This window comes from Scyliorhinus canicula, chromosome 17 (genome assembly GCF_902713615.1).
Source record: "Scyliorhinus canicula chromosome 17, sScyCan1.1, whole genome shotgun sequence".
In the NCBI taxonomy this organism is placed as follows: domain Eukaryota; kingdom Metazoa; phylum Chordata; class Chondrichthyes; order Carcharhiniformes; family Scyliorhinidae; genus Scyliorhinus; species Scyliorhinus canicula.
The window spans coordinates 26,793,132-26,819,860 of NC_052162.1; the positions used below are offsets into that span (position 1 = coordinate 26,793,132).

At 42.9% G+C, this 26,729-nt stretch overlaps 1 protein-coding gene across 1 annotated transcript in view; it reads right to left on the reverse strand.

The window, feature by feature from the left end:
• Window positions 1-26,729, reverse strand: part of LOC119951189 (magnesium transporter protein 1-like) — a 50,059-nt gene that overhangs the window by 7,874 nt on the left and 15,456 nt on the right. The window contains exons 5-8 of the mRNA XM_038774215.1: window positions 19,358-19,498; window positions 18,498-18,587; window positions 6,843-6,906; window positions 3,281-3,355 (exon numbers count right to left, since the gene is read on the reverse strand). Coding sequence (XP_038630143.1) covers window positions 3,281-3,355; window positions 6,843-6,906; window positions 18,498-18,587; window positions 19,358-19,498 — 370 coding nt within the window. The remainder of the gene's footprint in view (window positions 1-3,280; window positions 3,356-6,842; window positions 6,907-18,497; window positions 18,588-19,357; window positions 19,499-26,729) is intronic.

Genomic DNA, 26,729 nt, shown 5'->3' on the forward strand with positions numbered 1-26,729 from the left:
CGGTGGATGTTGTGTACATGGACTTCAGTAAAGCCTTTGACAAGGTGCCTCATGGCAGACTGGTACAAAAGAGGAAGTCACACGGGATCAGAGATGACGTGGCAAGATGGATACAGAACTGGCTCGGTCACAGAAGGCAAAGGGTAGCAGTAGAAGGGTGTTTTTCTGAATGGAAGGTTGTGACTAGTGGTGTTCCGCAGGGATTGGTGCTGTTGTAGTATACATAAACGATTTGGAGGAAAATGTAGCTGGTCTGATTAGTAAGTTCACGGATGACACCAAGGTTGGTGAAATGGCAGATAGTGATGAACATTGTCAGAGGATACAGCAGGACATAAGTAGGTTGGAGACTTGGGCAGAGAAATGGCAAATGGAGTGTAATCCTGACAAATGTGAGGTCATGCATTTTGGTAGGTCTGACATAGAGGGGAAATATACAGTAAATGGCAAAACCCTAAGGAATATAGAAAGTCAGAGAGATCTGGGTGTACAGGTCCACAGATCTTTGAAAGTGGCAACACAAGTGGACACGGTAGTCAAGAAAGCATCCTGAATGCTTGCCTTCATTGGACAGGGCATTGAGTATAAAAACTAGTAAGTCAGGCTACAGGTGTGTAGAACCTTGGTGTGGCCACACTTGGAATATTGCACACAATTTTGGTCACCACACTACCAGAAAGATGTGGAAGCTTCGGAGAGGGTGCAGAGGAGGCTTACCAGGATGCTGCCTGGTCTGGAGGGTGTTATAGCTATGCGGAGAGGCTTAATAGACTCAAACTGTTTTCATTAGAATGATGGAGGTTGACGGGTGACCTACTAGAGGTTTACAAGATCATGAGCGGCATGGATAGAGTGGATGGGCAGACATTTTTTCCTAGGGTGGAGGGGTCACTCACTAGGGGCATAGATTTAAGGTCCATGGGGCAATGTTTAGAGGAAATGTGTGAGGCAGGTTTTTCTTTTTAAAAAGAGGCTGGTGAGTGCCTGGAACACATTGCCTGGGAAGGTTGTGGAAGCAGATACAGAAACGGCATTCAAAAGGCATCTTGACAAATACATGGATAGGATGGGTATAGAGGGATACGGCACGAGAAGTGCTGACGGTTTTGGCCAAGGGTGGTATCATGACCGGTACAGGCTTGAAGGGCCAACGGGCCTGTTCCTGTGTTGCATTGTTCTTTATTCCATATGCATTTTGTCAAAAATGTACTAATGTTAGCACATGCATGTATAAGGCTGAAATATTGGATCAAGGAAGCTGAAACTAAGGTTGATACTAAAAGTATATATTATATACAAGATTGTCAATGCTAGCAACTTACAAGGGAACATAAAGAAATCTGAACCAGGCATTAAAAGGGATCTGAACTATCAGCACAAATTGTTAATAAACTAGACATATCAGTGATCAAAAAAAAATTAATCATGTAACTTCTCCAAGCTACGTAATGGCTAATTTGTTGAAGGGTCTAATCTTTAGAAGGGGGTTTGGTGTGTGTTGGCACCTAGTCGTTAATGATAAATGTAGTGCAATACTGCACTACATTTAAGTAATCACTACAAATTTAAAACAACATTCGTCTTTCTCACTACTTCAAGTTATTTGCCAAAAGGCAGATCCAACCCACACCGCCATGAACTCCACCACAGGCAGGGCAAAGAAGCAGGTTCCAAATCCACCTCAGCAAAAAACAGAACAACCCACTTGCTGTAGGTGCCAATCTGATCGGCACCAGCTATCCAGCCAACTGGGTCATGCAGCCAACTGCCCACTAAGGGGTCTGAGCTGTTGAAGCCACGTACACTTTTACAAGCATGTTGTGGTCTGGAGCCATGGATAATGATGGTAAGAGGTTAGAATTTCTTTCCGTCACATGCCTGACCAGGAATGTTTCCCACTCTTACCACCTGCCATTGCTGTGTGTTTCAGAAATTTAAAAGTTAATTCTAACATGTTTTGACCGCCTCAAGTCCTGGTCGTGAACGCGGAATTTCTGGCTTAGAGGTAGGGATGCTACTCACTGCGCCACCAGACCTCCTCTTTCTCACTATTATCTGGAGAAATGCTGTTCTTCTAAATGACTACGTTAAAATATGTTTAACAAGTTATTAAGACAGTGATGAAGATAATTTTTTTCTCCGAGGGTTGTGACTCTCTGGAATTCTTTTCTACAAAAGGCAGTGGAAGCATCATCTTTAAATATTTTTAATGCAGATCTCGATAGATTCTTGATTAACAGGGGGTGAAACGTTATTGGGGGTAGGCAGGAATATTCAGTGGAGGTTACAATCAGATTAGTCATGATCTTATTGAATGGCAGTGCAGGCTCAAGGTGCCGTGTGGCCTCCTCCTGCTCCTAATTGTATGTTCTTATTTATTTCACAAATTTCCTGCATTTTGTTACCATGGATTATTGGATATGAGATTATAGTTAATTAATGCAACAAAAATAGGTTCAGAAAATTCTCATGGAAAAACCAACTCCATTACATACAATGCATGTTCATCTCACTGTAAAAATGAAGCACTCACTGCTGTAGTAAATTGAATGTTAAAATGTGGGTTATTAATTCATTAGGTCTAACAACAATTCAATAATTACATTTTCTTTTTGCAAAAGTTACTAACTTTACTCTTAGCTCAATATGAGTCAATGCCTTCAAGAATGGAGGAGAAAATGGCAGGACTATTTGGATGGTTATGCATGTATGGAATTCGGAGAAGGAACCAGTTTTTGATTAGAGTAGATTTTTCTGCTGTTTGTTCAAAATTTGGCAAAACGTCATTTAAAACTTTTGGCAAAATAAATGAGCGCTCAAAAATTAATCATTTTTTGAAAAATTTATTTTTTTCAATTAAGGGACTCTCCTTAATTTAATATGGCCAATACACCTACCCTGCACATCTTTTGGGTTGTTGGGGCGAAAGCCACGCAAACACGGGGAAAATGTGCAAACGCCGCACGATCAGTGACCCAGAACCGCGACCGAACCTGGGACCTCGGCGCCATGAGGCAACAATGCTAATTACTGCGCCACCGTGCTGCCCTCAAAAATTAATAACAGTTCCCCATTTTAACCCAGTTATAGTAACAACTAGCCACACAAACAAAAGAGAAAATGCTGGAAAATGGAGTAATCGGACTCGAAAGCTCTTTTCTCTCCCTATAGATGTTGCCAGACTTGCTGAGATTTTCCAGCAGATTATCTTTCGTTTCAGATTCCAGCATCCGCAGTAATTTGCTTTCAGCCAACACAAAGATGTGCTTAAGTTACTTACTTCGTCGTTTACCTATTTCCATATTAGACGTTGCCGCTTCACGAAGAAGCACCATACCTAATGTTATAGCAGCATCTGCAATTGGTGGTTAAGATACAACTTGTAGCAAATTCAGATTCATTACAGTCACAGAAGATGGTTAATATGGGTGCATTTACTGAAAACACAAGTTAATTGCAAAGGAAATATATCTGGTGACTCAAAATTCTTCCATGTGTGAACCACAAAATATATATTAAGTCTTGATATAATTTCCAGTTCAGTCTATCTGAAGCATCTCTCTGGCACCACCTTCGAATGATCAAGATGAGAAAGTCACACAACTTGTGACAAATTAAAACTGATGTTACTAATTTTCTCAAGTGAATAGATGCAAGGATTCATGTTGTTTAAATGGATCTTCAAAGTACCCAAAAACAGCACAATTGTCTCTCAAATTTCACCAGTGAATCTCAAGTTTGTAATTGGCCACTCACAGAATACACGTTTGCTCTGTAATGGCTTCCATAAAGCTGTTAAAGCATGAGGGATGCTTGACGATAATAATAGAGTTGAAGTGGACAAAAGCAAACAATTTCTGCTGAGGCTTTCTAAACACTGTTTAGGCCTGTTATGGGCCAGGGTTTAGAGAACCCCAAAGTGTATGGAGTTCACCTGACCCACAACTTTAAATAGATTGTGGTATTAGGAGCAAACGGCCCACTCTACAGGTGTGGTACAGCAGAAATGGAAAAGTATTTTTTAAAGCAAAACAATGTTCATTCTATGAACTCAAGTTAACCTTTTTAAAACATAGAGTGAACATCTTAGCAACCATTAATTCAAATACAACCTCCAAAGAATACAACACTAAGTAATCCTTTAAGCTTTCCTTTTCACATCCATAAGACTTAAAACACCCTTTACCAGAAGCACATCAGGTTAAAGTCACTACTGTTATTGGTTTTAAATCACCAGGATCCATTGACAGTCTTTAGATTACAGAGAGAGATTCATACACCTTCTGGATGTGACTGCAGCTATCCAGCTCTGAAAATGAAACTAAAACTAACTCTGCCGCAAACAGCCTAAAATGAAAGTAAAAAGCTGAAAGACAGCCCAGCTCCACCACTCTGTGACATCACTGAAGTAATAAACACCTTTTCTTAAAAGGTACTCTCACTCCAGATACTTACATACACACACATTTATACACACACATTTATAAACACCCATTTCTTAAAGGTACTCTCACATGACAGGCCTCAGATGAAGATATATTCAATTACGGACACCACACTTTCAGAAGAGTGCCACGGTCTAAGTGAGGGTGCACGAGAGATTTACTAGAATGGTACCCAGAATGAGAAACATCAGTCAAGTGGAGAGACTGGAGAATTTGTGGTTATTCCTTGGGGTGAGATGAAATTTGATGGTGGCATTTAATCATGTGATGAACAGGTTTAATAGAACAGATATGCAGAAACTATTACCAGTTGTAGAACGATTTGTAACTGAGACATAAGCTTTAAGATGCTTGGCAAAAGAACCAGAGGTGACATGAGGGAAATGTAAAAAAACTCTGCAAGTTGTTGCAATGTGGAATTCATAGCCTGCAAGAATTGTGGATGTAGTTTCAATAGTAAACGGGAATTGGATAATAACTTAAAGTAAAAAACAGCAGGGTAATGTACGGGCATGAAGGGGTGCTGGAGAATTTACCTGAACAGCTACCAAATAGCGAACATAGGCACAATGAGCCACATGACCTCATTTTGTGTTGACTCAGTGTACGATAATAAAATCTGATTATGTTGTACCTTTTAATTCTGTGGAAAAGTCATGAACTTTAATTGCGCTGTGGTCTCTGACTTTTATATTTTGTATGTCTCATCCAAATAACATTCTTCTTCAGTCCCATTTCACTCTCATACCATTTCGTCCAGTCATGCAAGATGAACTGAAACTGCAAATTTCTACACAGATAGTATAAACACCTTATGAATAACCTATAGGTGATCACTGTTTCCACCTCTCCCAAAAGATGTGGTGCTTCATCGCAGCTCTCCATCCAGCAATAACTCCAAGAGTGAATGATGTTCAACCACCAGCAGCTAAGTCAATGTCAGTTAATTATCAAATCAAGGGCTGTACGATAGCACAAGTGGCTAGCACTGTGGCTTCACAGCGCTAGGGTCCCAGGCTTGATTCCCCACTGGGTCACTGTCTGTGCGAAGTGTGCACGCTCTCCCTATGCGGGTTTCCTCCGTGTGCTCGGGTTTCCTCCCACAGTCCAAAGACGTGCAGGTTAGGTCGATTGGCCATGATAAATTGCCCTTAGTAGCCAAAAAGGTTAGGAGGGTGTAGCCACCTGGGGTGGCCACGTCCCGATTCCAAAATGGGTACTCGCAAAGAGTACAGGGAAAAATGGAAAGCACCAGAAAAACAAGCAGGTGCAAGGTTTCCTGTGGATTGGAACCTGCAGAACCCAGACAGAACTGAAACTACTAGCCATTAGCATAGTAATGAGCTATCTCCGGGGACAAAAAGAAACATTGAAACAATCGGTACCAGGACAGACTTCCCGGTGCCAGTGGAAGCTAAAACAAAGGCAGGCCAACGGTTACATAGAGTCCGCCCAACGATCAGGGAACGACCCCGTTATTGGAGAGAATCGATACAAACGATTGTGACATGGTCCAATTAATTGGGACCAAGTCCAGGGTCCGCCCAGAAGGGCGCGAAACCCTGGGGGCTATAAAGCAGAGTCCCCAAGGTCAGTTCGCTCTCTTACTCCTCTTCATCACTTTCACCTTGGCATTTGGATCTCAGCAACGAGAGGTCGCCAAGCACCAGCCAAGTAAGTCTAAGGTCAACACACGCTACGAGATAGGAGCTCCTAGCTACTATTCTATACCAGTTCGAAGCCAGCAGTATCAGAACGGCCCTTGTTCCTCTGACTGAGTGGGCCACTCGAAGCTAAGTATAGGCTTTAGTAGTAGTTGCAGTTTAGTGAGTAGAGTTTGTGCATGAGTAATAATTGACTGCGTGTGTAAATAAATGTGCATTGATTTCAAACTTACTAACTGGTGTATCGAGTCATTGATCAGTATTCGACTTTGAACCCTGTGGTGGTATCAGAACGATACCTGGCGACTCTTGAGCAAAGGTAATTAAAACAGAGCAAATTAAGGGAAAGCATAATGAGCAACAGAGGGGTTATTGGATTACAGGGATAGGGTGGAAGTGTGGGCTTAAGTGGGTCAGTGCAGACTGGATGGGTCGAATGGCCTCCTTCTGCATTATGTTCTATGTTCAAACTCAAATCTCAGGTTAGCAGTCTTCCAGGTGCAGAGTAAAATGCATGAGTTGCTTTTGATCCTGAATCTTTATGGTAACCATGTAAACTAAAAGTAGGAATGTACATAAAATACATCTTATCCACAAATGTGGTAAACAATTTCAAACAAACTGTGAATAATAAATGGTTATTACAATAATGATTATTTTCTATCCTCAGCAATGTACTGGCAGTTCTTAATTATTTTAAACATTGTGCTACAGTCAAGGCCAAAAAGGATACTGAGCAAAATAACAATGTGTGTTTCAGCTACAAACTGTGCTTGGCTGCTTCCATGAATGTAACTCTGCAAATGGAAAAAGAAACAGGTTTAAAGGAACATTCATTTAAGATTTCAATATTACCATCCTACGGCTTTTTTGGTCAACAAAATGGTCAATCTAAACTGTGGAATACATTTAGGCCTCAATTTCTCAATAGAAACTCACTCATGAATTCATAGAATTGGAACTGCACAGAAGGAAGCCATTTAGTCCATCATGTACATACCGGCTCTCTGCAAGTCCCACTCCCCCATCGGTTTCCCTTTGCTCTAAGTGTCTTCCCTTCAGGTACCTTAAATTGAGTTCTCAACTTTTCTGTCAAATGGGATACATTGGTTTCTCTCTAACTACTCTGTCTCGATCTTTTATGATTTTGAACACCTCCATCAAACCTCCTCTCAACATCTCTTCTCAACCCCAGCATCTCCAATCCCAGGAACCACTCTTTGTAAATATTTCCCGAATATTCTCTAATGCCTTCACAGACTGCCTGAAATGTGGTGTCCTGAATTGGACACAGTACTCCATTTGAGGCTGAATCAATGTTTTATAAAAAGATTCATTACTTCACTGTTTTTTGTACTCTTTCTCCATTTAAAGAGGGTCCCATATACCCTTTAAAAAAAATTTAGAGTGCCAAATTTATTTTTGCAACTACGGGACAATTTAGCTTGGCCAATCCAACAACTCTACACATCTTTGGGTTTCATAGAAGTTACAGTGCAGGAGGAGGCCATTCGGCCCATCGAGTCTGCACAGGCTCTTGGAAAGAGCACCCTACCCAAGCCCACACCTCCACCCTATCCCCATACCCCAGTAACCCCACCCAACACTAAGGGCAATTTAGCATGGCCAATCCACCTTACCTGCACATCTTTGGACTGTGGGAGGAAACCGGAGCACCTGGAGGAAACCCACGCATACACGGGGAGAACGTGCAGACTCCGCACAGACAGTGACCCAAGCCGGGAATCGAACCTGGGACCCTGGAGCTGTGAAGCAATCGTGCTAATTGTGGGGATGAAACCCACGCAAACACCGGGAGAATGTGCAAAGTCCACACGAACAGTGATCCAGGGCCGGAATCGAACGTGGGACCTCCACCATGAGGCAGCAGTGCTAACCACTGCACCACCGTGCTGCCCCCCTTTTTAACCACTTTCTCAACCCTCAGATCTCCTGTACCCACTTTAGGATTGTGCCGTTCAATTTATATTGCCTATCCTCATTCTTCCTACCAAAGTCCATCACTTCTTTGGGGGCAATGGAGGCGGCACAGGGGGGAGGTGGCGGCCTCGATGGGGTCCCCGATATGGGGGAACCACCGGTTTGTTCCGGGGAGAATTGATGGCGGGTTCCTGAGTTGGCACAGGGCAGGTGTCAGGAGGCTGGGGGACCTGTTCATAGACGGGAAGTTTGCGAGCCTGGGTGAGCTGGAAGGGAAGTTCAGGCTCCCCCCGGGGAACATCTTTAGATACATGCAAGGGCGTTTGCCTGGCGGCAGGTGGCGGGGTTCCCCCTGCTGCCGCCGCTTGGGGTCCAGGACGGGGTGCTCTTGGGGGTATGGGTTGGAGAGGAGAGGATCTCGGAAGTGTACCAGGTGATGCAGGAGGTAGACGACGCCTCGGTGGAGGAGCTGAAAGATAAATGGGAGGAGGAGCTGGGTGAGGGGATTGAGGAGGGTCGTGGGCAGATGCCCTAGAAAGGGTGAACGCTTCCTCTTCGTGTGCGAGGCTTAGCCTCATACAGTTTAAGCCTACAACAAAACATTCTCCTTAATCAATACTGCCAACCCTCCTCCTCTGTTTTGTATCCTTTCTGAATACCTTGTATCTAGAAATATTTAGTACTCAGGCCTGCCCTTTTTTGAGCTAGGTCTCAATTATCACCATAGGGCTCATATGACCGGGACAGGGATGAGCCGGTGTTTTGGGACCGAGGTCAGGTGTATTAGGTGCTCAGGGAGCCCAGCAAACCATGTCCACATGTTCTGGGCATGCCCAGCGCTGGGGGAATTTTGGAAGGGTGTAGCAAGGACGGTATCGAGGGTGGTAGGATCCAGGGTCAATCCAGGCTGGGGACCCGCAATATTTGGGGTTGCAGTGGAGCCGGGGGTGCAGGAGGCGAAAGAGGCCTGTGTTCTGGCCTTTGCGTCCCTAGTAGCCCGTCGGAGGATTCTTCTTCAGTGGAAGGATTCGAGGCCCCCCAGCGTGGAGGCCTGGGTCAACGATATGGCGGGTTTATTAAATTGGAGAAGGTGAAATTTGCCCTAAGGGGGTCAGTGCAGGGGTTTTTCAGGAGATGGCAACCATTCCTTGATCTCCTGGCAGAACGATATAAACAAAAGGTCAGCAGCAGCAGCAACCTGGGGTGGGGGGTTGTCTGTTTTTGTTTTGGGTTGAATATCTGTTTTTTGCCAATGACGGGCGTATTTACGGATGGGGGGGGGGGGGGGTTGTTTTTTTTTTATCTTAGAATTTTCTGTTATTGTTTTCTTTTTTGTGAAAATGTGAAAATTTGAATAAAATGTTTTTTCTTTTTTTTTTAAAGTCCATCACTTCACTGGGACTGTACTCGTTGGAATTTAGAAGGATGAAGGGGGATCTTATAGAAACATATAAAATTATGAAGGGAATAGATAGGATAGATGCGGGCAGGTTGTTTCCACTGGCGGGTGAAAGCAGAACTAGGGGGTGTAGCCTCAAAATAAGGGGAAGTAGATTTAGGACTGAGTTTAGGAGGAACTTCTTCACCCAAAGGGTTGTGAATCTATGGAATTCCTTGCCCAGTGAAGCAGTTGAGGCTCCTTCATTAAATGTTTTTAAGATAAAGATAGATCGCTTTTTGAAGAATAAAGGGATTAAGGGTTATGGTGTTCAGGCCAGAAAGTGGAGCTGAGTGCACAAAAGATCAGCCATGATCTCATTGAATGGTGGAGCAGGCTCGGGGGGCCAGATGGCCTACTCCTGCTCCTAGTTCTTATGTTCACATTTCTTTACATTAAATTTCATCTGCATGTAGCTGAACAATGTCCATGCCCCCTTCAAGTCTCCTCCTCACAGTTTATAATGCTTCTATGTTGTGTGTCATTTGCAGATTTTGAAATGGTGACTATTACACCCAAGTTTTTATCATTAATATAGGTCACAAAAGCAGTGATGCTACTATCTCTGGGGTTAAAAAAAAAAGTTCACTTTTTACATAGCGGACAGACTCGAGCCCTTGGGCGAACTGACGGAAGACTTTGCCATTATTTACAATTTGGTAGTGCTCTGGTGTCACCCCATGATTGGAAGATTACGGACAATGCCTCTGCAATTTCCATACTTCCTTTTCTCAGCATCTTCACATGCATCCCGTTTAGTCCTGGTGACTTATCGACTGAAGAACAAACCGCCTTTTCAATATCTCCAATTCAGCAAATTTTGCCTATGTAGTGGCTCATTTACCTCTTCTCTCACTATGACTTTGGGAGCATCTTCTTTCTTATTTCATACCTCTGCCATGCTCAATGTCTCCAAGCATAAATCCCCCTTTTGGTCTCTAATTAGCTCCACTCCTCCTCTTACTACCCCTTAACTATTTATACACCTACAGCAGACTTTTGGATTACCTTTTATGCTAGCTGTCAAGGTCTCTTTTCATACTCGGTCTCTTTGCTTCTCATTTCCCCTCTGAACTTTCTCTCACCAACCTAGTTCTCATTTGTATTATCAGCATGATGACTGTCATACACACCCCTTTCACTTTCATTTTATTCTTCATTTTCCTCATCCAGGGAGCTCTGGCTTTGGGTGCCTTTGTGTAAATGTACCTTGACTGCACCCTAACCAGTTTCTCTTTAACAAAACAATGGGCCATCTTAACAGTTTAACCTATCAATTTCTGATTGCAATTTATTCGGGACATAGGTGGGGGAGGGCCACTTCCAGGTAGTGGCGTTCCCATGTTTCTGCTGCCCTGGTCTCAGATGGTAGTGGTCGTGGGTTTGGTAGATGCTGTCTAAGGAGCATCGCGAGTTACCGCAGTATCTTGTTGAAGGTACACACGGCTGCAATTTTTCATCGGTGGAGGAATTAAATGTTTGTGGAAGGGGTGGCAATCAAGCGGCTGCTTTGTCCTAGATAGTGTTGAGCTTCTTGAATTTTTTACAAATAAATTTAGAGTGCCCAATTAATCTTTTCCAATTAAGGGACAATTTAGCCTGGCCAATCCAACTCCCCTGCACATCTTTTGAGTTGTGGGGGTGAAACCCACCTAACACGTTTTGCTAGGGCACCTGGATGCCATACTCGTTCAAATGCTGCCTATGTCGAGGACAATCATTCTCACCTCTGGAGTTCAGCTCTTTTGTCCATGTTTGAACTAAGAACCATGGTAATGAGGACGGGCAGCTGAGTGGCCTCGGCAGAACCCAAACTGAGCAACAGTGTGCAAGTGTTACTCGATAGCACTGTTGGTGACCCATTCCATAATTTTACTGATGATCAAGACTGATGAGGCAGTAATTTGCCAGGTGGGATTTATCCCGTTGGATGCGTGCAAGACATAACTTGACAATTTTCCACATTGCTAGCAGATGCCAGTGTTTTAGCTGTACTAGCATGACTAGGGGTTCAGCCAGATCAGAAGTAGAATTCTTCAGCACTATTGTCGATTTATCAGGGCCATAGCCTTTGCAGTGTCCAGTGCCTTCAGCCATTTCTTGACATCATTGGAGTGAACCAAATTGGCTGAAGACTGGAATCTGTGAAGATTGTTGCAAATGCTTCAGCCTAGTCTTTTTCAGCAGATGTACCGGGCTCCATCATCGAGTATGGGGATTTATGTGAAGTCTCCTCCTCCAGTTTTTGTCTAACACCATTCACGGCTGGAGATGGCAGGCCTACAGAATTTAGATCTGAACCATTGATTGTGGCGTTGCTTATCTCTATTACTTGGCACACATGCTGTCCCGTATTGTAGCTTCACCAGGATGATGCCTCATTTTTGGTTGCATTTATTGCTGCTCCTGGCATGCCCTACTGCACTCTTCATTGAACTAGGATTGATTCCCTGGTTTGGTGGTAATGGTAGAGTGGATGAATGTGCCAGGCATGAACTTACATATTGTGGTTGAGTACAATTCTGTTGCTGCTGATTGTTTAGTCTCGAGTTGCTATATCTGTTTTGTAATCTATCCAATTAAGCACAATGGTAGTGCCACACAACATGATGGAGGATATCCTCAATATGAAGACAGGACTTTATCTCCACAAGGACTGTGTGGTGGTCACTCCAATCAATACTACCAAATGCTGACCTTTTATCGCTATACTTACCAGCACATGACAGAGTATTGCTGGGATTCCTACCTTTGAGGTCTCATCCCAAAAATCAGCCTATAATCCTAGTTGTCTTTTTACACGTTGTTGGTACCAATATTGACTGGGACCTGTGGCTGCTCTTTCCCTCAAGGATGGTCTGCAGCTGCTCAGTGACATCTTTGACCCTGGCATCACAAAGGCAATAACCCATCCTAGAATCACATCTTCGGCTGCTGAAATGTCTATCTGTTCACCTAACCATAGAATCCCCTATAATTTTCCCATCATCCTCTGTACTGCGGAGCCATTCGTTGTGCCACGGACTTGGGTCAGGCTACACGATGCAGAGGAACCATTACTCTCACTGGTGAATACGGGTGGAGAGCAAAGTATACTCGGGGGATACCTGCACTACCTGTCCCATACCAGCCTCCCCAAACAAGGGCTGGAATGTGGCGACTAGGGGCTTTTCACAGTAACTTCATTGAAGCCTACTCGTGACAATAAGCTATTATTATTATTTTTACTTGGCTATCTGTCACGCATTCACTCTGCCTGCACACTCAAAATGCCAGGTGACCAGCTCTTGAAAAGCGCCATCCAGAAGGACATGGCAATGTGCTTATTGTGGTAGCTTTTGGAGAATGAATAACCCAATTAATCTGTTGAAAATCCACAATGTCATGTTTCTCTTTAAAACAAATGTTAATTCTGAAATACAAGAGCAGTAACATTTACTAGAATGCTTCATCTAAACTTAAATTTTCAACTGGAGTTGTCTCTTAGAAAGGTTAATTGGTGCCTCCAACATTCATATTTCTCTTCAACTCTTTTCAACAACCTTTCTTTTTCTTCACCAATAAAAGAGAACTTGTTAGCTATATCTACAGGTTAAACTATAATGCCTTTTTTCTCACATTTAATAGTTATAGTCAGGCACATTATTATGTGTTAGTCAAAAAAACACTGATAGAAGTTATGTCAGCTTCAGCTAGCTTTCTACATTCTGTAAGAACATTGGAACAGGAGCTGCCATTCAGACCCTCGAGCCTATTCTGCAGTTTAATTATATTGTGGAGGATTTTTATCTCATTGACCTGCCTTTGGTTCTCTAGCCTTTTATACCTTGACTTAATGAAATTTTATAAAGGAAGAAAGAAAAAGATTTAACATTTCAGGTCAATGGCCTGGGGCTGGTTTAGCACAGTGGACTAAACAGCTGGCTTGTAATGCAGAACCATGCCAGCAGGGCGGGTTCAATTCCTGTATCGGCCTCCCCGAACAGGTGCCGGAATGATGCAACTAGGGGCATTTCACAGTAACTTCATTGAAGCCTACTTGTGACTATAAGCAGTTATTATTATTTCATCAGAATTGATCTGATTGAAGGTCAATGATTTGAAACATCAACTGTTTCTTCCTCCACAGATCCTGTCAGACCTGATCTGAAACATCAACTGTTTCTTCCTCCACAGATCCTGTCAGACCTGATCTGAAACATCAACTGTTTCTTCCTCAACAGATCCTGTCAGACCTGAATATTTCCAGCATTTCTTTCTGTTTTTATTTCAGATTTACAATACCTGTAGTATTTTGCTTTTGGGGAAAAGAAAATCTATTTTAAAATTTTAATTGGCCTAAACTCAACAGCTTGTATTTTGGGGGCTGCTGAGGGATGCGCGTGGAGGGCACAGTATTCCAGATTTTCAGAGCCTGCGAGTGAAGAAATGTCTACTTCTGAAGGTTATGGATCCTTCCACCAGAAGAAATAGTTTCTATCCATCATCCCAACTCCTTTAATCATTTTAAAGACTGTAGTCAGATCACCCTTCAATCTTTTTATATTCAAGGGACGAGGCGCGTACTCTATGAAATGTCTTCAATTTAACCCTTTTAACCCTGGTATCATTAGGTTGCATTAGTGTTCTGTCTTCTCCCAAGACCAATATATTCTTCTGGTGGTGCAGTCCGCAGGACGAACCGGAGGTTAATACAACTATAACATAACTTTGTATTACAGCCCTCAAGACAAAGGTCAACTTTTTAAATATTGTTTAGACTTGTCAAATAATTTTAGTGACTCTTGTATTTGGGATCCCTAAATCTCTCTGCTCATCAACAGTTCCTAGAATCTCATTCTTTAGAAACTCTTTGATCTCCTTTGGATGGACTAAGGCCTAATCTGCCTGCTCAGAGGGATGTAGAAGATCCAATGGCACTATTTCATAGGAGGGCAAGGCATTACCTTCCATGTGCTGGCCAATATTTATCCTGCACGTCAATACCACAAACAAAAAAGGAGATTATCTGGTCATTGTCACATTGCTGTTGATCGGAGTCTGCTGTACATATACTGGTTGCCACATTTCTTACTAAACAGTGATAACAATACTTCATTAGCTGTAAAGTGCTTTGCGACATCCAGTGGCCATGAAAAGTACTCAATAAATGAAGTTTTTTTTTGGCTTTCAATTCCCTATCCAATCTAGTAGAGTGCCTCCAATTCCATGGTTTTTTTTTAAATGATGTATCTAACGTGCAACCTTATCAAATGCCTTTTGGACATCCAACGACACTTCATTATCTATCACATTAGTTATTTCTCAAAAAATTCAACTACTCTCATTACACATGGCTTGCTCACTACAAATTCTGGCTCAATCACTGGCCTAATAACAAATTCTAATGAGTGGCACAGTAGCACAGTTGCTTCACAGCTCCAGGGTCCCCGATTCCCACCTTGGGTCACTGTCTATGCGCAATTTGTTCTCCACGTGTCTGCGTGGGTTTTCTCCGGGTCCGCGGGGTTCCTTCCACAGTCCAAAGATGTGCAGGTTATGTGGATTGGCCATGCTAAATTACCTTTACTTTCCAAAAAGGTTAGGTGGGGTTACTGGGACAGGATGGAGGTGTGGGCTTAGATGGAGGTGTGGGCTTAGATAGGGTGCTCTTTCCAAGGGCCGGTGCAGACTCGATGGACCGAATGGCCTGCTTCTGCACTGTAAATTCTATGATTCTATGAACATTCCCACAACTGACACTAAAAGATGGATAATTTCCTAGTTTCTGTTATGCCTTCTTAGTTAGGTGACATTAGTAACTTTCCATTCAAAAGAGACCATTAATGAAGTGTTTTAGAACATAAATGGTATATGAACAATGTTTCCACCTACTTATTTTGCCACTCTTAGGTGGAGCTCATCAAATTTGGGAGATTTTTCTATCTTTAAGCTCATTAGTTTCTGCACTTTTTTTTTATACATAGCATGGAATCCAGCCAGTTCCTCACCTTGATTTATTTTTAGTTTTCCTTGTATGACTGGTACATTATCCATATCCTCTTCTGTGAAGGCTGGCTCAGCTGAAATCCTGCCCAGCAACACAGCTCAAGTGACAGTACTAGTGCCAGCACCCCACATAATGAAACCCCTCTTTCCTAAAGAGGTTTTAATGATCAGGTAAAGAACAATTTCACTTCTAACTTACCACAGTAATTTAACTTAATTATGAATTGTATGTATTTATGAACAGTAAATATCTTTTTATAATTGTATCTAATGGTGGAGCAGTATGGTCCTGGAAAATGAAATGATTCTCCCAATATTTTGCTTGCATCTAGCCAGAGCTTTTAGCCTATTACTAGGCGAAAAGAAATAGTATCAGCTAGGGTCACCAGCCCAGGGCATTGCTACCGTAGCCAAATAGTATATCAAATCATAAGTCACGACAACTCAATGGTATTTGAGCAGTCTATACAAAACAATATAATCACACATCAAGGGCACGAGACAACACAGGATTAAATAAACTACATTTATATACTTTAAAGAAGTTTTACATTTGGATTATATTGATAATGCATCTTATTTAGAGAGCAAATTACTAATGTCGCCTATTTACAGTGTGTGAGAGAAACTAGGAAGTTATACATCTTTTAGTCTATTGTCAATTGTAGGAAAGTGAGAAGAATTTGTTATTAAAGACAGTGTTTGAGCCATATCCAATTAGGGTAGTTGAAACTTTTGAGAAATAACTAATGTGGTAAACAAGGAAGTCTCCTGGATGACCAGAAGGCATTTGAGCAGGTTCCACATTATAGACTATTTCAAAGAAAAGGCTGTTTTTTAAAACATTACCAATGAAGTAAAGTAAAAGTAAAGTCGCCATAGTCCCAGGTGACCATTGGCAGCTTCCCCGTTGAGAGGTAGAGCTGATTGGTGGTGATTTAGCCTGAGGATCACCGCACCTCAGGCTAGGGGCAAGGCTGAGAAGGCAGGGCCTTCATGAATAACCTCAGCCATCACGGGAATTGAGCTTGTGCTTTTGGCCTCAGTCTGCATCACGAACGAGCTGTCAGCCAACTGAGCTAAACCAACCCCCAATGTAGTTTATTTTTTAAAGCCTAGAAACTGTAGAGCTTCAGGAAATGGAGCAGCCAAATTAGAGCAAATTAGCACTGCTGCCTCACTGTGCCAGGGACCGGGTTCAATTCCAACCTTGGGCGACTATCTGTGTGGTTTGCACTTTCTCCTCATATCTGCGTGGGTTTCCTCCTGACGTTCTGGTTTCTTACCCCAGTCCAAAGATGTACAGGTTAACTGGGGTTATGGGGATGGGTGGGGGAGGAGGCTGGGTAGTGTGCTCTATCAGGCGGTCGGTGCAGACTCGATGGGCCAAATGGCCTCCTCCTGCACTGCAGGGATTCCACTTGACATTGAACCTTTATTTCTTCCCAGTCTGATTTCAGAGTTTCCACCATCTGGTGCAAAATAAAACTCAGCCAGAGTACAGCTCTGTATCGCAAAGATTTCATAATTAAAGGGGCATTTCTTTAACTGGACAGCTTTATTTCTAACGTTTGCTGTTAACTCCTAAAAGGGAATCTCCAAAGCACCATCTGGTGGTGAATCACATCAATGTCAAATGCTACAAGTTGCTTTATAATAATTAAAAGTTGGATTTTTAATACAATTTTATTGTAAGGGCCCTTCCTGTTGATTTCCCGGTTTCCTATTTATTTTATTTTGTCGTTATGGATCTTTAATGGACAAATACCTTGAAGTTGAGCAGAGGAAGTGAGGAACACTGTGCCATGATGCTTTAGCTTTTGAACAGAAGAAATCAACCTTTCTGACACTAGAGAGATCAGAGCAAATTGGTTCAATTGGTTGGCTGGTGACGAATGGATTGGACCAGAACAATATTCTGCCTGGCAACAGACAGTGATTGGGTTCTGCCAGGTGGAGCGTTTCAGAGGAGGCAGCAGAGAAAGCCCCTGAGCACTGAAAGGAGAGGCTGTATTTTGTTCTTTGCCCCAAATGTTTCCTGCCGCTGTTGGGAGTCTGCAGGGAAGTCTCAAGACCCCGATGAGTCTACAGAGTTACAGATTGAAAGCAAAGACTGAAGAAACATCTAACTGGAAGATGTCCATCTCAAAAAGAAACTTTATCCGTTTACATTATTTTAACACCCTCTTTCCCCTGTGTTTGCCTGTCTTGTGTGTATAGAGGGTGGGACGAGTTACCAAAGAGAGTGGGTGGGTATAAATTAGATAATAATTAACCAGTTGTATTCGCTGTCTATTGAATTATATAATAATATAATAATCTTAATTATCACAAGTAGGCTTACATCAACACTGCAATGAAGTTACTGTGAAAAGCCCCTAGTCGCCACATTCCGGCGCCTGTACGTGTACACAGAGGGAGAATTCAGAATGTCCAATTCCCCCAACAGCACGTCTTTCAGCACATGTGGAAGGAAAGCGGAGCACCTGGAGCAGTGAAGCAACAGTGCTACCCACTGTGATACCGTGCCACCCATACATAGTTATTGTTATTAATAAAAATTAACGGTGTTTAAATTTACAAACCTGCGACTGTAGTTATTGGGCAGCCAAATACTTTGGGTATTTTAAAAATGAAGCGTTTATTTCCAATTGCATTGCAACTCCGAGTCAAGTGGGGCTGGAATTGACCGTGCACCAGCCCAGGGTGTTGCAACATTATTTCTCTACATTTTTCCAGGGAACAAAGAAAAAGATCTGGCATATATAGCACCATCCTCCCCATAGGGAAACATGTTAGCGTGTATAGGACAGAAGGTCCAATCTAGATGCTGTTGCAGAATATGGTATTAAAAAAATAAATTGGTTCGTAGAAGATAATAATCTATAACTCTAGCTGCAACAAGCGGGATTAAATCAGTTGAAATAGACATATATATACTAAATTTATTCAGCACAACAAAAAAGCCCCTACAGCAAGGACACAAATGCTGAGAAAATAAAAGTAGATTGAAATACTCACCACTTGACCATTGTGAGGATTCTTATGTGCATATGGGGGTCCTCGAATGTGGTTCCACATCTGGCCAGAGGTCATAGCAAGTACAAAACACTGAGTGAAAAACATAAGTAGATAATTAATGGGCCAGATTTTGAAATCAATGTCTGCAACCATTGGCCTGGTTCCTGTGTGCTTCAGTTAAAACATTTTTGCCCATCCACTTTCAGCTCCCAACAAATGTTTTTGTAACCTCCTTTACCATTAATAGCAATATCATTCAGTTGTCTCCAACATATTCCTCATTCTCCTTGTCCATGATGCTAAACACCTACGGTTTCAAGCTGGCCGAGCCCAGGGATCTCATTCTTCCTAGTTTCCCGATATTCCTCAGGTCTTCTCTGAGTTTATCTAATCTCCCAGATGCAACGTGACCCTATTCCTACTAAACTGTGGACCAGACAATTTCCCTCACTGCCCCCATTCCAGCTTTTACTGCAAATGGTTCTCTTTTCTCAGGTACTGTCTTCTTTCATTCAAATCTGCCATGATCAGCCCCATTATCAATCACACCTGTAATATTTTCCACGCGAACACTCTAACAGCAATTACATTTTTAATTGGTGCCAAAGCTTTGTGCTGAACTATAGACTTATTTTTATTTTGTGACCCTCAAGGATCTCCAGATGAAAGAGGCATTGATCCCATTAGTTTGGAACCAATTCAAATAAAAAGGTCCCACATTCCACCTTTCACTGTTTCTAACACTACAGATTTACATGAATTAATTATTTTTAATGTCATTTGCAACATAGGCATGTGATCATCCCAACAAAGGGACAACCAGGAAAAATTTATGAATAAGCAATTTAATTTTCACTTACCAGTGCAACAAATGCCCAACCATTTTTATTATATAAGAAATCAAGATTATTCCGCCTAAGATACACAAGTCCACCAATTATGGCAAGTAAAAATCCCAGCATCAAGGGACCAGCATAGTTTGGAGGTCTTATCACTCGGATCTGTTTAAAAATAAAACAAAATGTTACTTCAAACTTTGCTTTGACAACCTTGATATTTTATAATTACATCCAGACAATGTTCTTTTAAATCACATATTTATGACAAATCATATTTTTTAATTGCAGAGTGAAACAGATCGTGAATAGTTAAATGGCAACATTAAATGTTTCATCCAGGCAGCACGGTGGCACAGTGGTTAGCATTGCTGCCTACGGCGCTGAGGACCCGGGTTCGAATCCCGGCCCTGGGTCACTGTCTGTGTGGAGTTTGCACATTCTCCCCGTGTTTGCGTGGGTTTCACCCCCACAACCCAAAAGATGTGCAGGATAGGTGGATTGGCCATGCTAAATTGCCCCTTAATTGGAAAAAATTGGGCACTCTAAATTTATAAAAAAAAAAAATTAAATGTATCATCCATTTCTGATGAAATGTCAAACCATGTCTGCCCATACAGATGTGGATAAACGATCCCATACCACTATACTGAGAGGAGGGTTTTACCAGTTGTCTTGGCCAACAGTCTCCCTCAAACAATATTACCAAAACACTAATTAGTATTTTATTTTATTGCTATCTATGGGACCTTGCTATGAGCAAATTGGCCGTCATGTTTGACTGCATAAGTGAATACACTTCAAATATAATTCATTGGCTGCACAATGCTTAGACATGAAAGGTACTGTATAACAATACAAGTTCTTTATCAGTCCATTAAGTCTGTATATTTTGCTTCACCAGTGCAAATCAATGAAATTATTAAGTGTGCACAATTCAGTGAGCCACAGACAGAAAACATTGCATATTCACACAAGGTCAGAGTTCACTTGCCCAATCTCAGATAAGACCGTTTTAGTGCTGCCGCAATGTCCCTGGCAGATACACAGGATGTTTTTGCACTTTTATGTTATGTTTCCTCACGTATAGCACTTAAGGGTCTCATGTCCCCTCCAGAATTTGATTACCTAGATTGCACGGCCAAACGGAGCCTTCATCACAATTCTCCAATTAACACAAAGTATCAGGTGCCACCAGGAAATTTTAATCTTTAAGAGGGGAAATATGCACATCATCAAGCTACAAGTCAGGTCATAAACACCTGAAGAGACAGTTTTATTAAATGTTTAAGTAGATAAATGAGTAGCATTTCATATAAAAATCTATCTATAGTCATTCGAACTTGACAAAGCTCTTTGAAATGTCAAAAGCAACAAAAATGATTAACATTAACTGATGCTTGGATGGGATTGCTTAATTTATCTATGGCTAACCATTACCACGAATACTTCTGACTTGCCAAACATTGCCAATAGATCTTAAGATAATGCTCCAAATTCCTCTGAAGATATACCAGAACATCAGGGCATTAAAATCTCTCCGCTAGATTAGGTGATCAATCATCCCAGAATTCAAACAGCTGGCAAACAAACAAACAGCCCCACAAAGTTCCATCAAGCTCTATCGCATTCGAACCCTCCAAAGTTACTAAATTATCAAACTGTTTATCTGACCTGGAGTACTGGATGAGCAGAAATTTCCTCCAATTCAATAACAGGAAGACTGAAGCTATTATTTTTGGCCCCCTGCTTCAAACTCCATTCCCTCGAGACTGACTCCGTTCCATCCCATGACAACATTCTGGAATGCAACTTGATGTCATATTTGACCACAAGTTGAATTCCGGACCCCATATTTCCACCTCCATAAAATTGTACACCTTTCTACCTGCCTTAGCTCATCTGCTGAAACCGTCATGCATGTTACTGTTAACTCTAGACTTCGACTATTCTAATATTCTAGCCAACCTGTAACCTTTACTCACTTGCTTTTTGAAGAGTGCACGTTATCCCAGAGTAAACAATCAGTATAAAATTTAATGCGTGTCCCATATCTATTGTTGCCACAAGAGCCAGTGTGTGATGAATGTAGCAATTTCAGATATATAGTGTTATATGGATCTTGTGCAGTAATGGTTAAATGTGTGGGTTTGTGTGTGTCTCTATTGCAGTAAGGATTTAAAAAATCCTGATTTAAAAAACAGACTGACACTGTGACCACAGAAGGGATCATTAAAGCATCGTAAAAACGAGATCATTCATTCCAGCCAGGCATAGAGCTTACCTAAATAGGGCAAATGGAATTTTGTGAGGAGAAAGAAGGTTCCCTGAGGTTTGGATAATTAAGGGGTTATGTGGTTATAACCCAGTTAGTGGGATAGAGACGCAGTTAATGGAAGGAGCCAGGGCCTGAAGCAATCAGAGGTTGAGATTCCGTTTAGATTTTTCCGCAAACAGAACAGAACCTTTTTTGCCAAATGCTGGGAAGTTAGTTTGACACGGGCAAGAATCTGTAGGCTGTTGCCTGAAGTATCTCTCCCTGTCACACAAAGCAGTTTCTCCAAGACACCGCTAGACAACAAGTATTCCTGTGTTTGCTAACTGTATTTAAAAGTAGATTTTGACCTAAGATGGGTTTTGCTTGATTGGAGATATAAATATAGCAGTTAAGAGTTAGAGTTTCATTTTATTGTTAAGCGTGGTAATTGTAAGCTATTTCTGTGATGTTAGGGTAGCTTCAATACTGTTAATAATGTTTGTTTTGATACATCACAAAATGAGCGAATTGTCTTATGAGGATAGGTCGGAAAAGCTGGATTTGTTTCCAATAGAGTTTAGAAGAGTGAGGGGTGACTTGGCTGAGTGTATAAGATCCTAAATGGCATTCATAAGATAGACGCGGGAAAGATGGTCCCTCTACTGGGAGAGTCCAGAATTAGGGGACACCGTTTAAAAACCATGAATCGCTTTTCTCGGACAGAGATGAAGAGAAATTATTTCTTTCCTAGGGTTGTGTAAATCCGGAACACTGTCTCAGAATGCAGTAGAGCGGGGTCACTGAATATCTTTAAGGCAGAGGAAGATTGATTCCCTTGATCAACAAGAATCTACGGTTATGGGAATGTGGAACTCAATGAAAAACAGATCTTATTGAATAACCGAGCAGGCTCGAGGGGGGGTATTGAATAACCGAGCAGGGTTGAGGGGGGGTATTGAATAACCGAGCAGGCTTGGGGGGGGGGGGGGGGGGGGGGGGGGGGGAAGAAGAATTAGGTCTGTTCCTATTTTATATGCTCAAGAAATATTATAAATCCAGCGGCAGTACATTATCCATTGGGAAGATTGCTAAAAATAACTTGTTTTATATTCTGTGGAGCACTTAAAGATGGGCTTTTACATACGCATTTCTCTTGATTTAGTTTTATGTGGCCCTTTCAAGAATTCCCAACTTTTAGGATGTTAATACTCAACTACAGTACATTAGAACAGATTTTATCAAAAAATACTTTGGAAGCATCAGTTAGGTCATAGACACATTTGCTCAGTTTCCATAATTATCCTCGTGTCTGCTGTCTCTTTGATCAATTTCAGAAATAACTCTGAAAAGTATAAGCCTGCAAAAATGTGTTTTTAAATCAAGTGACCTATACTCCCATGAGTATGTGACAGAAACAGCCAAGATGATTTTCAAGATTACTTTCCCAGCTGTGGGAGAGTTCACACTTACATCTGCATTACCCAGTCGTTCTTCAAAAACCCAAGTCACTGGCCTTGTTTTAGCCTTACAAGTCCTACGGCAGGAACCTTTTCAGTACAAAGCCACCTAAGTGACAAAATGGGTTGCCTTTATCTGTTTCTCACAAACTCAACTATCTAATTCCCTTTGTTTTGCCTCATTCATTTACCCTCAAGATTACTGGCATTAGGACATGGGCTTCTCGTTATGTTACAAGACTATTGTGGTCTTTATTTCATCGCGTAATCTAATCAGGTTACAGTCTCTACTCACACTTCTGGAGTCTATCAGGAATACAACGGAGCTCTCCCTCTTGCACTATGTGAGGTTTTTTCTCCAGCATGAGATTGCATTCTGACATGGTGGTCAGCCCGAAATATCTGTACTTGCACTGCACTTTCTTACTCCCTACTCTGCTGGTCTTCCTGCATTTCGCCTTGAACGTGTACGGGTCCTCAGCCTTGATGAAAGCCTGCCTCTTTACATATGTGGCATTCAAATGTGAAGAAATCCATCAAATCTTCTGGAGCAGACTTGTCCAAGGTTCGGCCCAGGGGCCAGATGCGGCCCACAATGCCCCTCTACGTTCCCCCCCCCTCCCCAAAGAAGTCTTCAAACTTTCTGTCAATCAGTCGAGTTTCAATGCAAGATTCTGCTTGGAGCTGCTCCACCAATCACAGACAGTTCCTCTTGAGCTTGCTGTGGAGGGTGAAAAATATTCTCTGATTTGTGCAGCAGCACACAGGACATCACTGTAGGAGTTCCTCAGGGTTGTGTCCCAGGCCCAGTTATCTTCAGCTGTTTCATTAATGACATCCAGTGAATCACAAGGTCAGAAGCGGATGACTATGCACGTTCAGCACGACTCATCAGATAATGAGGCAGTCCATATCCAAATGCAGCAAGGCGTGGACAATATTCAGGCTCGCGCTGACAAGTGGCAAGTTACATTCACACCACCCAAGTGCCAGGCAATGACCATCTCTGACAAGAGAGGATCTAACCATCGTCCCTTGGCATTCAACCATCGCTGAATCGCCCACAATCAACATCTTGGGGATTACCACTGTTCCAAAACTGAACTGGACCTTCCATATTAATTCTGCGGCAACCAGAGCAGGTCAAATGCTAGGAATACCACAGCGAGCAACTCATCTCCTGACCCCCAAACCCTGTCCACCATCTACAAGGCACAAGTCAGCAGTGTAATGGAATACTCTCCACTTGACTGGATGAGTGCAGCTCCAACAACACTCAAGAAGATCGACAACATCCTGAACAAAGCAGCTCACTTGATTGCTACCCCTTCCACAAACATTCAATCCCTCCACCACCAAACAGAGGCAGCCGTGTTTATCATTTTGAAGATGCACTACAGGAACTTGCCACGGTTCCTTAGCAGCACCTTCCAAACCCACAACCATCTAGAAGGACAGAGCAGCAGATACCTGGCAACTCGACTATCTGGAGGTTCCCCTAAGTCACTCACCACGGGGGCAGCATGGTGGCGCAGTGGTTAGCACTGCTGCATCACGGCACCGAGGTCCCAGGTTCGATCCCGGCTCTGGGTCACCGTATGTGTGGAGTTTGCACATTCTCCCGTGATGGAAGGGTTTTGTCCCCACAACCCAAGGATATGCAGGGTAGGTGATTGGCCACGCTAAATTGCCCATTAAATGGAAAAAATGAATTGGGTACTCTAAATTTATTTTTTTAAAAGTCACTCACCACCCTGACTTGGAAATATATCACCTTTCCTTCACTGTCACTGGGTCAAAATCAAAGAACAAAGAGAAGTACAGCACAGGAACAGGCCCTTTGGCCCACCAAGACTGCTCCGACCATGCTGCCCGTCTAAACTAAAATCTTCTACACTTCCCATCCTATTCATGTATTTGTCAAGATGCCCCTCAAATGTCACTATGGTCCCTGATTCGACCACTTCCACCGGCAGTGAGTTCCAGGCACCCACGACCCTCTGTAAAAAAAACTTGCCTTGTACATCTCCCCTAAACCCTGCCCCTCACACCTTAAACCTATGCCCCCTAGTAATTGACCCCTCTACTCTGGGAAAAAGTCTCTGACTATCCACTCTGTCTATGCCCCTCATAATTTTGTAGACCTCTATCAGGTCACCCCTCAACCTCCGTCATTCCAGTGACAACAAACCCGGGTTTATTCAACCTCTCCTCATAGCCAATGCCCTCCATACCAGGCAACATCCTGGTAAATCTCTTCTGCACTCTCTCTAAAGCCTCCACATCCTTCTGGTAGTGTGGCGACCAGAACTGAACACTATACTCCCAAGTGTGGCCTAACTAAGGTTCTATACAGCTGCAACATGACTTGCCAATTTTTACACTCAAAATCCTGGAACTCTCGTCCTAACAGCACTGTACACCTCAGGCACAGCAGCTGGTCAAAAAGGAAATGCACCACCACCTTTCGAAGGGCAACCAGGGATGGCCAATAACCAGCCACACCAACATCCCGTAAATGAACTTTTAAAAAAAAGACTGCTGGGCAAGAACCTGGAGAGTGAGGGGGAGATGGTGGGGAGAAGGCAGGAGAATGGGGATAGAAACATATAAGCCATGATTGAAAGGCGGAGCAGACTCGATGGGCCAATGTGTGCTCCAATGTCTTATGGTCTAGGACGACACCAAGTTCATTAAAATAACAATGGCAGAAATCCCCGACCTGGGGAGGGGGTTGAGAAGACTTCAACTTTGTGCAGGACCCAAAAATAGCCAAATCTAGCCCTAGAACGAGAGCCAATTGGGGGCGGGGGTTCGTCATAGTGGGGAAGTTGGTGCTTCCAGGGGTGGTAGGGACGAAATACTCTGCGATAGTAATCTCGGACCACGCTCCACACTATGTGGATGCGAGATCAGAGATGGGCCGGTCCCAGCACCCCTCCATGGAGGCTGAACACAGCCCTCCCCGCGAGGCTCTGAAGGCGGTGAATTTGGGGGGGGGGGGGAGGAGGAGGAGACATAATAGCATTTAGGACTCTTCGACACAGGAAGGAAAGGGCGACTAAGCAGCAGCTGATCCGACTCCATATTCGAAGTGGATTGGTAGTACTCCACAGCCCCAATCATGAAGCTGCTGGCCGAGTGGAAAAAAACTACAAATGGAATTTTACCTCCTCTCCACTGGGAAAGCAGTGAACCTGCTGCACCAGTAACAGGGGGCCTTCTGTGAGGACGGAGACAAGGCAAGTCACTACTGGACTGCCAGTTGGGGAAGCAGGTTGCCTCATAATAGCACAGATAAGAGACGGGAACGGTAGGGTGCTCACAGTTCCAGAGAAGATCAACGGAGCCCTCGCAAACTTTTACCGGGGACTGTAGACCTCCCCAGAGGGGGACTCGAAGATGAAACAGTTCCTCAACGATCTAGACATACCAGGTATTAGGGGAGGAAAGGAGACGGGGACTGGAAGCACCACTCGGACTGGAAAAGATCATGGAATGCATTAATTTCATGCAATCAGGCAAGGACCGCTCGGGTTCCTGGTGGACTTCCGAGAAGCTCGCGGCAGCACTGATCCTGCATCTGAGGGACATGACTCACTCGCGAGGGGTATCCTGCCACCCATACTGGCACAGGCCTCAATCTCACTGATCCCCAAAAAAGACAAAAAGACCCGATGGA